General features: G+C 40.6%; 1 protein-coding gene across 1 annotated transcript in view; it reads left to right on the top strand.

The window, feature by feature from the left end:
• F5 (coagulation factor V) overlaps nucleotides 1-13,904 on the top strand; it is a 54,527-nt gene extending 40,623 nt beyond the window's left edge. Inside the window, exons 16-25 of the mRNA XM_063126917.1 lie at nucleotides 381-573; nucleotides 991-1,170; nucleotides 2,455-2,571; nucleotides 3,405-3,476; nucleotides 3,921-4,012; nucleotides 5,787-5,942; nucleotides 6,858-7,002; nucleotides 7,899-8,047; nucleotides 9,476-9,658; nucleotides 11,556-13,904. Of these exons, the coding sequence (XP_062982987.1) occupies nucleotides 381-573; nucleotides 991-1,170; nucleotides 2,455-2,571; nucleotides 3,405-3,476; nucleotides 3,921-4,012; nucleotides 5,787-5,942; nucleotides 6,858-7,002; nucleotides 7,899-8,047; nucleotides 9,476-9,658; nucleotides 11,556-11,702 (1,434 nt within the window). The 3' untranslated portion in view covers nucleotides 11,703-13,904. The remainder of the gene's footprint in view (nucleotides 1-380; nucleotides 574-990; nucleotides 1,171-2,454; nucleotides 2,572-3,404; nucleotides 3,477-3,920; nucleotides 4,013-5,786; nucleotides 5,943-6,857; nucleotides 7,003-7,898; nucleotides 8,048-9,475; nucleotides 9,659-11,555) is intronic.
• The last annotated feature ends 213 nt before the right edge of the window (nucleotides 13,905-14,117 follow it).

The following is a 14,117-nucleotide window of genomic DNA, read 5'->3' as shown; positions in this document are numbered from 1 at the left end:
GTAATCCTATGGAGACCTCCGAGAAAAAACAGAAGTGCATTTTTTTAACCTTAATGAAGAATGCGCTGGCTAATTTGTCTTCCAGTATTTATGTGCATTTTGTTTTTCAGATCTATTTTGGATTTGAAATAATAATAATAATAATAATAATAATAATAATAATAATAATAATAATTTATTTCTTAACCGCCACTCCCTCTGGATCGAGGTGGGGTACAACACCAAATACAAAACAGATTCCTTGTGTATGAAACGGGGAAATAACTTTTATGAACTTTGTTAATATATCTGCATCAAACTGAATCAGACTGATGTTTCTGAACATTAAGATTAGCAATTCCTTTATTTAGAGCCTCTTTCTGTCATTCATTATTTTGCAGGAAAAAGATATTCACTCTGGCTTGATTGGGCCCATCTTGGTCTGTCAAAAAGGAATGCTGGATGAATATAACAGGCCGATAGACGTGCGAGAATTTGTCTTGCTATTTATGGCCTTTGATGAGGAGAAAAGCTGGTACTTTGATAAAAAGACTCGTGCTGGGAGACCTTCCAGAGCCCAACATAAATTTCCCGGTATAGATATTTCCTTCCTCTAAAGGGTGCTAGTGAGGACAAATAAGTGACTTTAATGGCAAAATGATAGGGAAGGTCAATTACTGAATGTTACATTGTTGCAGACACGAAACACTTGTGTGTGATTTATGTGTCTGTGCTGTCACTCATGCTTCCAATTCAATAAAGAAATAATAGATTTGCAAGCACCACCCCTGCCATTTTTCCCATTTGTGTTATCACAACTAGCCCTACTATTGATTCATCAGTTCCTTGCACTTAACAATGTGAATTGAAATGCTTTCTTATGTCAAGACACTGAAGAATTCAGCGGTTACAAAAAATGCAGCAAATCTTTGTGCCTTGAAAACATATTATTTTATTTACCAAAGGACGTGCTTGCATTTTCTTTCATTTGTGATCATATTTTCTTTTCAGCAATTAATGGGATCCAGTACCAGTTGGAGGGGTTGCGGATGTATAAGGATGAGGCGGTGCACTGGCATTTGCTGAACTTGGGTGGTCCACAAGACATTCATGTCATTAATTTTCATGGTCAGACATTCACAGAGCAGGGAATGGAAGATCATCAGCTTGGGGTTTACCCTCTTCTTTCTGGTAAGTATCATAAGATCCATGTATCGGTGTCAGAAAACGAAATGTTCTCTACTTTTCTGGAATGACTTCAGATAACTACATACATACTATATGTGTATATATAATTTACAGTATTTATATACTGTTCTACATCTAAACAGATTCAGGAGTGGTGAGCAATAAAAGACAGAGCTTGCGTTCAGTGCGACGACACTTAGAATACTTAGAACACTTAGAATACTGTGTATGGTTCTGGTCACCACACCTAAAAAAGGATATTATGGAGCTGGAAAAAGTGCAGAAAAGGGCAACTAAAATGATTAAGGGGCTGTAGCATCACCTCTGTGAGGGAAGATTACATCAACTGGGATTGTTTAGCTTGGAAAAAAGGAGGCTAAAGGGAGACATGATAGAAGTGTACAAAATTATGCATGGTGTGGAGAATGTGGATAGGGAGACATTTTTCTCCCTCTCTCAAAATACTAGAACCTGGGCTCATCCCATGAAGCTGATTGGTGGAAGATCCAGGACAAATAAAAGGGAAGTACTTCTTCACACAGCACATAATTAAATTATGGTGCTCACTACCACAAGAAGTAGTGATAGCCACCAATGTGGATGGCTTTAAAAGGGGGTTGGATAAATTCCTAGAGGCAATCATTGGCTACTAGTTCTGATGGTTGTGTGCTGCCTCCAGTATCCGAGGCAGTAAGCCTGTGTGCACCAGTTGCTAGGGAACATATATATGGTGTTTTATTTCTTTTATCTTTTTATCATTCTGACAGGGTTTGGACAACACAATAGTCAACAGTTACTTAAATAGTCAACCGTTGACTATTGTGTCGTCTGGCGAGCCTTTTCCACACCATGGTGTAGAGCAGTCGTAATTCATAATTCATAATAATAATAATAATAATAATTGATTCATTCTCAGTAATGTTTAAAGTGGGTGGATAAATTGTCAGATGCTAGGAAGCAAGCACTCATAGAGACATTCAACACATTTTCACAACAGACTCTCTTGCTGGCAATAATACTGCCACTTCTACATAGAGACTTTCTTCTGCTGTTAACCATCACTTTGCTCTGTGAGGAACCTTCCACCTAATATCTAATTTATACCAGTACAGGATGCAAAAAATAGTTAGAATAAGCTACCAACTTATTGCATGACTACATCGTCATTCTTCTAAAATTTAAAACATACCTTCCCCCTGCATATAATTTTTGTGAACCACCCAGAGAGCTTCGGCTATTGGGCAGTATAGAAATATAAATAAATAAATAAATCCTTCTGTTTCCAAGGTTCATTCACTACTGTTAAAATGAAACCATCCACAGCTGGCATGTGGCTTTTAGAAACTGAAGTTGCGGAGTATCAGGAAGCCGGAATGCAAGCCTCCTTTACTGTTATAGATAAAGGTAATAGAGCTTAACCATACTGTAGGTTAAGTGCACCTTGTAGGACACTTAAACTTCACTGCATGGCTGGGATGAAGAGCTGTGTGCTGGGGGTATGTTCCCTTGAGTTCATTGGCTCCCTCTCTGTGTGGGTGGTTCATGGGCATCATTACTAGCACAGCCCCTGTCTGATGCACACCGGCAGAGTTTCCAGGGAAATTGGAGGTGTGTCTGCCGCATTTTTATATTTTCCGTGTGTGTGTGTGTTATTCCTTTCCCCTCCCAGGATGAGCATGCAAACAGCAGCTGTTCTGCCAGTGAACCAGCAGCATCTCTCCTCCTCCTGCCCCCGGGATATATAAGAGCAGGTGTCTCCAACCATTTCAAATCAGTGGGCACATTTGGGATTTTGAGAATCATGAGCGTTCTGACAAAATGGCTTCCGTGGTGGGGAACTTGCCCTTTCATAAAATGGCTACCATGTTGGGTATGGCTAGTCACAAAATGCTCATTTCTCAGAAGGCAAACTGGTGAGGCTAAAAGAAAAATAATTTGCCCAAGAAGCTAAGGACAAGGCAGATATGGGTGCGCATGCTCCTAAACACAAACCGAAATAAATATGGCACTGGAAAGCAACACCTCACTTTGTAGCAAGCCAGCCTCTCACGTGTTTTTTTTTAATTAAAAAAAATCTTAAAAATAAAATAAAATTAAGAGGGGCAGGGAGCCTTACAGGCACCAGAAGAAGTCTCTGTGGGAGCCATGGTGGAGACCCCAGACTTAGTGTATAGGATTACTTTGTATGGTGCCCTAATTTAGGAATGACTAATAACATTATTGATCCCTCTTTGCAGAGTGCAGATTACCTATGGGTATGGAAAGTGGTGTTATAGAAGACTCACAAATCAGTGCTTCAGGACACATAGGTAAGTTGAATTTCACAGCTAAAGAACATAAGACATGATGTTGAATATGGCTCATCACTTGGCAAGTGACAGTTTAAGTGCCAGCCTCTAGCACTGCACAGTGTATCACCCGCTCCCTGCAGAATGTATTAAATGTGGCCCAATATTTTCACTTTCATCCTTGCACTGTAGTAGACATGAATTGAAATAGAAAAAGGGTGATTTATGTGATTGACAAGGCATGCAATCTGAATTTAACATGTTTATTTGAACATGCTCTGGATTGCACTCAGGAGTTTTTCTGCCTCTCACTCACCATTTGTTTATAATTGACAGCTGCTAACTGGTAATATCTAGTATTTTGTCCATTCTTCCTGTCATGGAGGAACAGTCTATTTCAAGCTCTTGTTTTCATCGAAAACGCAAACGAGCAGGCAAAAAATAAACCTTTTCACTTCTATCTAGGATACTGGGAGCCTAAACTGGCAAGATTAAATAATTCTGGAAAATACAATGCTTGGAGTACTGACAAGAAAAATGCACTTCCATGGATCCAGGTATAATTTGACTGTAGAAACAGAAAACATATTTTAGGAATATAAATCTAAGGTAACTTTGTTTTTTTTAGCTTAGCTGCAGTACAAATGTAGGCCTCTTAGTTTAAAATCCATGTTTTAGATTAATCATTTTTATTGCTTTATACTGCATATTAATATTGCTATTTTTGTGAACCATCCAGAGAACTTGTGTAATGAGAGAGCTATATAAATACAGCAGATAAAACAAACACATCACTAATATATTTAGGTTGGAAATGAGGACGTTTTAAGATCTGAAATTCTAGAATAGCCTGTTTGAAATGGTTCTGAGGGGCAAAAAGCCTTATTGGCAAGAGAGAGGCCCAGTTCGGGTGATCAAACAACCCATGGTTTACAAACCATGGGTTGTGAGAACAAGTTCAAGCATGCTGGATTCTGCAGTTCAGGAATGCCCCACATGCTTTATCCCTGATGAAGAAGTTTAGGAAGCTCACTTAACTTAGCTGCAGTATTAGTCTTTTTTCTGAATGCCTACAAAATTAGCTTTTTTTCTTTTCACTGCCATATTGTTCTGACAATAGCTCAACTGAAAAAGAAAACCAAGGTCCTTAAAACTTGAAAGGCCGGAAAAAAGAACAAAAGATTTTAAACAACAAAATCTTTTCTACTTCTGTCTTGCTCATAGTTTGACCCTTGTTACAAAGCTCTCCATGGCTTTCTGCAAGTCAGATGATCTCTGCTGTATTCAGTAACATAATGAAATCACCATGTGATGTTGTAAGTTCCAAATGTTTCTCTGGTTTTGGCACTGTTTTGTTCCATGTGAGACTCCTGATTTCTCGCATTTCAAGTGCCCAAAACTCTTCAGCTCTTCACAGCAGTTACAGAACTTCCTAAGGCAGTCCACCAGCCATGCATATATCTTGCCTTACAAACTCTTAGGAAAATCAGAGCCAGGCCTTAGCTAGACCTAAGGTTTATCCTGGGATCGTCCTGGGGTCATCCCTGTTCATGTAAATGACACACAGAGTATCCTGGGAGCAGGCAGGGACGACCCCGGGATAAGCCTTAGGTCTAGCTAAGGCCCCAGTCTGAATCAGGCAAAAGGGCCTATCTAGTCCAGCATTCTGTGCACACATTGGCCAACCAGATGCCTGTTGGGAAGCCCTTAAGCAGGGCATGAGTACAGCCGCTCCCTCCTGCTTGCATTCTTCAGCAATTGACATACTGAGGCATACTTCCTCCAATACTGGAGGCAATACATAGCCATCATGACTAGTAGACATGGACTCTTATTTTAGTAGTCCGAGGCAGGCAGAAAACAGGCAGTTTATTGAACCAGGCTAGTATGCTGCATTCAGAGTGGTGAATTGTCTCACAATTCGTGCAGGCTTGGGATATCAGAGAAATCCATTTGTGGGGTGGAGTTGAATGAGTTTTTCTAGGCTTGGCCCCTGGACTTCATTTTGGTTCCCACCATGGTGCCCGGCTTGATCTGCAGCGAGCCTAGCCAATTTGCTGATTTTCTGGGAATTTTGTGCAATTTGAGAGGGGTGGGGAAGGTTCTGTAATTTGCTTACATTTTAGAGCAATTTGTGCAAACTACCGCCAAATTTGCACAAAATACACCAGATTTGCCCAATTTGTGCAAATTACAGCCAAATTTGTATCAATTACTCAGAAATTTGTGCAAATTGCAGATCATATCAAAAATAAATCAATAAATGTGATAGAGTATATCCTTTCATTAAAGAATGAAACTGGGCTTATATGGATCAATTATGTTGAATAGGTTGATCTGCGGAGACACGTTCTAATCACAGGTATTCAGACCCAGGGAGCCAAGGCATTATTGAAATCCTTGTATACAATGGAATATTTTATTGCCTACAGCAATGATGGGAGAAAGTGGATCAATTTTAAAGGGAACTACATAGGAATAAGCATGGTATGTATGTTCAATGTACTTCAATGTATTTGAAGTACACATTTGACTTTTGTTTTCTGCTTGAAAAAAAAGATGGGCAGACATAAAATGTTCTTGTTCAAGAGATGTTTCAAAGTGAGTGGTAGAGAAGAGAGAGAAATCTTCCTACTATGGGGTTCCACATAGTTCTTATGACCAAATCTACAATGGTACCATGCAAATGTGGAATGTGCGCATTGTTAATTGCAGTATTTAGCATTCTGAAAAGATCAGTTTTAATTGTTTTTCTTTAAAAAAGGGAATCCCTTGATTTATGTGATCTCAGAAAAAAATCAGAGTAACAAACTGTCGTGGGGAAACTGGGGCATATCTAACTGACAGGTGAAGAAAATAAATTTACAGTATGGGCAGGCAACATCTCTCTCTCCTTAGGTTTACTTTAGTTATGAGCAATCATGGAAAAAGAGCCATAGTAGGAAGCAACACCTGTAACCTAGGGGAATTTGTAGTTATGTGTGATGTTTAATTGAACCCATGTGGAATCAACTAGTCTTCTAAACTATTTATTGTTTTATACTGTATGTTTTTATCTGTACGCTGCCCTGAGATCTTAGTGCTATAGGGCATGATATAAATATTTTAAATAAATAAATAAATGTTTTCATATGCATCCGCATTCATATTGCAATGCTCATCAGGGGCCCATTGTTTTGACTGTAACCTTTGGTGGAGATGACCATATAAAGGATTAATTGCCTGTGCTAGAATTGGCTCAGGGCCAGTATAGTTCATCTTTTTCAGTGTGAGCAATTACATAGAAATTGGCAGAATTTATGTATTTTAAAAAAAGCGAGACACTTATTTGGAAGTTTATCCTTACAATAAAATGAACAAACTTGTGTAATTATTTACAGATTTCTTTATCTCTTTCCTTAGCCTTTTGAAGGCAATTCAGATGCTCATGGAATAAAAGAAAATACCATTGATCCTCCTATTGTCACTAGGTATATTAGGGTGTTTCCAAGCAAATCCTATAACAGGCCTACTCTTCGTATAGAACTCCTGGGCTGTGAAACAGAAGGTAAGACATGAAAACACACGACACTTGTTTATCATCAACCATATAGGGGGAAATGCTCATTCTGAAAGCCCAGTTTTTAAAACAAGCAAATATACAGATTCCAGACAAAATCTAGCCCTGATACAATACATGTAGTGTGCAGCTTAGTTTCTATTTCTTTTAACTTGCAAGTAAATGTGTGTGTGGCCCTGATCTAGGTTGGGACCATGATACACAAGTTGGGGAAGTTTAAACCTTCCCTTGCAGCTACTTGTTTTCTTAAATTCACCCCAACACTCTTTAGTGAGGGTGCCAATGGAGACTTTTTTTTTAGCCCTCATATGGGATGGGAGGAGAATGTTTAGGAAGACAGGTGGCTCAGAGGGGAAAATTTAAACCTCCCTTACCTCGTATGGCGCAGAGTGGTAAGCGGCAGTTACTGCAGCCGAAACTCTCCCCATGGCTTGAGTTCGATCCCAGCAGAAGCTGGTTCTCAGGCAGCTGGCTCAGGTTGACTCAGCCTTCCATCCTTCCAAGGTCAGTAAAATGAGTACCCAGCTAGCTGGGGGAAAGGTAACTGCGACTGGGGAAGGCAATGGCAAACCACCCCGCTATAAAGTCTGCCAAGAAAACGTCAGCGAAAGCAGGCATTCCTCTAGGAGTCAGCAATGACTCAAGTGCTTGCACGAGAGGTTCCTTTCCTTTCCTTACCCATGCACAGTAGGCCTGATCCAAATTGGGGTCCTGCATGCTTTCTTGTAAGTAAAAAGAAGAGAGATCAACATTAAGGGGAAAAAAAGGTAAAGTAACTTTATCAAATCAGCAATAAAAATGTCATTCCCAGTCCAGTATCTATTCTGCAAATCATTCTGCTGCTTATGAGATCTAACAAAGATGTGCTAATATTTTCACCACAGTCTGCTCTATGCCATTGGGAATGGAATCGGGGGCTATCAAGGATGCACAGATTACAGCCTCTTCTTTTAAGAAAACTTGGTGGAGTTCCTGGGAGCCATCCCTTGCCCGCCTCAATCTAAAAGGGCGGACAAATGCCTGGCAACCAAAGGTGAAGACAAAATTGCAAATTTCAAGCTTCTGCAGCTATTGACATATTTGTTTAAAGTATTTTTCTCCACTTTTCCATGAAATGTGTACCATGAATCTGCTCAAGAGTTTTCAGTCTAATCGACATATTAAAACAGCAATAAAATATAAAAGAATCAATGATAAAAAAAGAGACGAGGCAGGAGGCTGTGTGTGTGTGTGAGAGAGAGGGATTGATTCTGTAACTTGAAGACAGTGGGTCTACTCCAGAGCAAATGAGCACAGTAAGAGCAGCTAAGGGCCCAATCCTATGCATGTTTAGATAGAAGAAAGAAATCCTACAACTCACAACATGCCCCAGCTAGCCATGTTGGCTAGGGAATAAGCATAGGATTAAGCCCTGAGTATTCTTTCTTCTTTTGTAACCATGTTTTATTTTCCCTATGTTAATTTCACTCCACAAATTACATGGCAGCAAACCAAATTTGCCCCCAACTGAATGCACATGAGGGAATAGCAGCCAATCCTGGTTCTCTGATGAATGTTCCTGTACAAGACATGAATTTTAAATCACTTCGCTGTATTCAAATGTTTCATTTAAAGTGTACACTTAAAACATTCCTAGGTGTTCACTGTAAAAAAAATGTTATGTGTGAAGTAGCCCTCAAGTACTTTCTATTCTTTTTATGTACTGTATTGAAGTACTTTCTATTCTTTTCTTCTTTTAATAAGAGGTGTTTTAAATCATGAACCTATCCAGTAGTTAGGATCTTCATTGGAGGGCCATATGTTCCCCACCTCTGGTTTATCTGAGTTTGCCCTTGCTTTGTCAGGGCATAGAAGCAGGAGTGGGCAACATGCAGCCCTTGGCCTAATCTCAAAAGCCTTCTGTGTGTGATTAGAGAAAGAAAAGAGGGTGTCAGAAAGAGAAGGAAAAACATATCAGAAAGAGGAAAGCTCTTTCGGCTCTGGTCCGGCCTACTGCTGACTTCAGCCCCATTCACTGTCAAGATTTGGCCCTTGACAGATTACCCATGAGGGAATACAACCCACAACAGAAAAATGGTTGCTCAAGCCTGCAGAGGTCAAAAAGCATATGATGTCATGTAGCCTTACAGTAGTCCAAATGTTTGAGATTGGGATGCAACATGTGCTGTCTTTTGTCCTCTGAGATTATTTGCAAGATAACTTGAACTTTGGAATGTTTAAAATTTTAGTCTTATATTTTCTCGCCTTGCTCATCTCATCTTCATGTTCCTTCCTCTACCCCTCCGTTTGTGACTATTCTAAAATTAAAAGCTAGAGTCCTGGCCTGTTTTAAGTGCCCATTCTTAATTCAGTCTCCCTGTGCACTTCTGTTGAACTCAGTGGATGATATACATATTTTGGATATTTACCAGATCAGCAGTTTAGAAGTGACACAATATTATTGTACTTACTACTCCTACAGTCAAGCAACCACCGCCAGTGGCTACAGATTAATCTCCTTCAACCTATGAAGATAACAGGCATCATAACCCAAGGGGCTAAATCGATGAATACCAAAATGTATGTGAAAACATTCTCCATCCTTTACAGTGATGATGGTTCAGCATGGAAGCCTTACTTGGATGGATCAAATTCCTTTGAAAAGGTACCAGTTTACTCCTTGTCCCATTTATAGGTTTAGTTCAACCTGAGGTGAATTAACTAAGCCTTAAAAATGTCGGCTGTGTGCCTGTACCACTGATAACCCCCTCAATAGGTCTTGATATGTCAGGTGGGAAGCATGCTAATTATTTTGCCTCATCAAGCATCTAAAATTCATACAGCAATATAGGAACCTTTAACATGGAATAGAGCACTTGCATTAAATCTCTGAATAGTGTTTTACAGTATGTTTGAAGGAAGGAAGGGGGTTGCCTACCTCCCTGACAGTGTAGGCAGAGACAAAAGCTTGCTCGGACTGAACAACAACCCTGCAAAGTAGGCTGCCACTACTAGGGTGACCAACTGTCAGGATTTCCCCGGATTTGTCATGGTTTTTGTTCTTTCCATGGTGTCAGGGGGGATTTTCTATAATTTTCAATAATGTCCTGGAATGACACACCTTCCTCTTTAAGGCTGCCATTAGCATGGCAGGAGGGAATGACATGCTTTCTTGAGGCACATCATTCCCCCACCCCGAGCTCCAATTGAGGTCTTAAAGGGGAAAGTGGGTCATTCGTGGACATTATAGAAAAGGCCCCAATTGGGGTGGATGGTGGTGGTGCAGAATGAAATCCTTTCCCCTCCTCCACTCCAATCGGGTTCTTTAAGGTGGCGGGGGAATAACGTACTTTTTGCAGGACTCAGAAAGCTGCTTCCCCCCCCACACACTAGGTGTCCTCTTTTTTGGTTTCCCAAATATGGTCACCCTAGCCACTACCCCTTATGTCCACCTCAGCCTGAGTCAGGGGACTCTCATCCCTTACAGGACTCTCCTAGGGCTTATGAAATAAGAGTCCAAACTGTCACCCTCTATTTTAAAGGCCCAGGCCTGAAAACTTTATACAATAGCAATAACCAAGCATAAGACTATGGACTTAGTACCAAGGCTTATTTGGAAAGAACACACAATCCTTGTCATAGGTGGTAAGTTTATTTATAAAGGGAAAGGGGAATAAAAAGGCATAAAAGAACCAGAGTAATGTCTGGAAACAATACTTCTGTCAGAAAATAACAAAAGCTACCTAAACTCGTCTATACGGACCTAAGATCAGGTCTTCGCATAAATGGGGCCCACAGGATGAGATGCAAAGTCACAAGCCAAAATCAAGACGAAGACAATGGGCTGCTGTAACCACTGATTTTATGCCCAAACCTCTGGCAACCCGAAGGAGGTTCCTGTCAGGCAACCACAGGCTGGTTGAAACAATTATCTCAGGCTCAAAGGTGGGAGAGGTGAAGTTTCCACAGGAATGTAGCTGAGATAACTCAGTTGAACTAACTGGGTCTTGGTCTGACCTTGAGACTAGAGGCCCGACAAACTATCCCACACCCATGAGGTTTGATCACTGCGTGCAACTTCAGCCTGGCCAAAACAACACTAACAGCCGGTTAAGAGTACAAAAAGAAGATGGGCTTCTTGACAGTAGAGATTAGCAACTGTAGGCCCTAGGGCTCATTCTGCCCCCCTGGGTATCAGGTGCCCTCCATTCTCAATCCAGAGGCAAGGTAGAAGTGTGGTGGCCGTGGTAATAGGATATACTGGCAGGCCGTTTTGGAGACCAAGACCTGAGAAAGATCTCTGCTTGAGATCTTCGAAAGCCATCATTCATTATGAATACTGGGCTCAAAAGATGGTTCAATGATTTGACAGCATGAGACAGCTTTGTTGGTTTATCTGAACTTAGAGAAGGCAGGTATTATGTACCATTGTGGAAATCTGAGATGCCCAATCCTCTCCTGTTGATCTACTGCAGGAGTTCTTAGGCACTTGTCTTTAAATTGCATGCATTTATTCTGCACACCCACCAATTCACTCTTATGTGTTTATTTCCTATTTCCAGGTTTTCACAGGAAACATTAACAATGATGGGCAGATCAAGCACTTCTTCAAACCACCTATAGTTTCCGGGTTCATTCGTATTGTTCCTAAAACATGGAATCAGAGTATAGCGCTTCGGCTGGAACTCTTTGGCTGTGATGCTTCATAGGGGCTGGACAGAAGACTTGTTAAGCGAAGAAGCCCCAAACTATTAAACTGGTTCTCACCAGCTCAATTTTAAAAGAAAAACCAAAAAAGCCCATAATAAAACTGCAGGCATGATTATGTTGTACATATCCAAGGCATTTTCAGATGTGGATTTGAAATAGCTTTGAAAATATCAATTAAGGGTGTAATCCTATGCATATTTATAGAGAAAAAAAGTCCTACAACTCCCAGCATTCCCCAAGCACCCATACTGGCTCGGGACTGCTGGGAGTTGTAGGACTTTCTCCTCTCTGTAAACATGCATAGGATTAAGTCCTAAAAGAGATATCACAGCTATTTAAGTAGTGTGATTACATAAGACAAACAAACAATTGGTTTTTTTCCCCATTTTCACTATGAATTTATTTCTCCGCTGTGGCACCACCGTTGTGGAATGAGCTCCCCAGAGAGATCTGCCTGGCGCCTACACTGTACTGCTTTCGTCACCAGCTGAAGACCTTTTTATAACATATGACTTAACATGTTACCACCATATTATGTAAATAAAATATTAGACTATCTTATGAAAGACTGAGATATCAGCAGCTATTAGGTCAGGGGCATACAACCTGATGCCAATGGTGTCTTCTTTATGACCTCTATGAATACCTGAAGTGAATCACTGTGACTGTAATAGTCCATTAAGATCTTGTACTGTTGGGACACGTCTGAAGCATGTAATCTGCCCATCCTTAGATGGATTCTGTGATATATTGATCTCTTCATTTAAGAAGCTGGAAACCGTAACTCTACCAACAAATTAGCCCAGTGCTAATGCAACCAGTGCACCTTTTGCTTGCTTTCTTAGGTCAGAATAAAGGAGAAATGGGTTCCCAGGATGCAAATAATTTATTTTCATGAATAATTTATTTTCTTCATGGAAATAAATTATTTGCATCCTGAGAACGTGTTTCTCTTTTTTTCTGACCGTGCTTGGACGCTCTTCTCCTCTTGTTTTTGGCTTTCTTTCTTCGCATGTTATGTTTTCTAAGAAAGCAATCCTATGGTCACAGGAGACCTTCCCAAGGACCACAGGATTTTTCGGAATTCTCCCTCCGAGGCTGTAGACACTTCTACAGCCTTGGAAGGGAGCTCTGGAATCAGATCTTTCCCCCTACCCCCTAGCGCCTGCCACTGAAAGAATCCGATCAGCTGCTTTACGAGAGAATTCTGTAAGGAGCACATTCCAGGAGCGGGAAGGGAAGGGGAAAGGCCAGATTATGAAGAATTGTATGGCCTCGCCAGCCCCTGCCAGCGCACATCTTTTAGACAGCTCAGAGGCCCATCTAGAAGAAAATCAAAACAGGAGCACAGAGGTGAAAATTGTCCCCCTTGCTTCTCCCACTCTGCCAGCAGCAACCCGGCAGGACTCTGCATACATGGAAGCCTCCGAGTTCAACATTGTGGATCCAACTGCCCATTAAGAATCCTATGTGAGGGCTGCTGGCAGAATCACACCCTTGTTTCCTTGAACAGAATCATACATGGTGCTTAAGTTGAGAAGCCCTGGGCCTCAGATCTGTGCCTGATGAATGGGCTCAACTTCTCAAACTATTAGCAATTTATTTAATGCACAGAGAGAGCAAAAAAAAAAGCTACAGACCTTTGGAATATAGATATCTTCATTTTGGGCTCCTGAGAAGTGGTTTTCACACCTCAGAACATACAATAAAAGCTACTGCCATTATCCAACACCAGAGATGTTATATCCAACACAAACCTTTCTGGTTTGTGCAATTTATGATCGTTGTTGGCTCCAGATGGCTGGAGAGATGCCCTGAGTGGACTCACCTCGCTACTGTCACCACTGCCCGTTCACTCAAGACTTGTTTTATCACCCTCTCAGCCCAATCTGCAACTTAACAAATACTGCATCTTAAAGAACTTTTTAAAGAACATGAGCAGAAATGGTTTTGTAAGGTATATATAATTATGTATCTCAGGGGTCCCCAACATTTTTGGACCTGTGGGCACATCTGCGAATTTGAGAAACAGTTATGGGCGCCATCATAAAATGTCTAATCAATGGTCTATGGATTTTGTGTCTTGTTCAGCAAAAACATTTGTTTTGTGTCTATTGGAGACAGCAATGCCTTTAATAAGGGATTGTTTAATTTGGCTAATTGTTGATGGTGCAATAAAGCTAGTGCTTATTTGAAACATATGTCTTGGCAATGTCCAGTAGTTGCTTCTTTTTGGGGGTGGGGGGTGGGAAGGTGATTACAAAGAGAAATTTTGTGTTGTAACAGTCTTTAATATTCACTCTTAAAAATATTTGCCTGCTTCATGGAAATTAACAAATTGTCTGTGTAAATGGATTCTGTGCACCCTTTTGACTGCAAAAAGGCTGATATTACAATATTGGAAGGATAAAAAC

This window comes from Elgaria multicarinata, chromosome 5 (assembly GCF_023053635.1).
Source record: "Elgaria multicarinata webbii isolate HBS135686 ecotype San Diego chromosome 5, rElgMul1.1.pri, whole genome shotgun sequence".
Lineage (NCBI taxonomy): Eukaryota > Metazoa > Chordata > Lepidosauria > Squamata > Anguidae > Elgaria > Elgaria multicarinata.
Note: the sequence above shows the minus strand (reverse complement) of the source record. Positions and strands in the feature narration are given on the sequence as shown.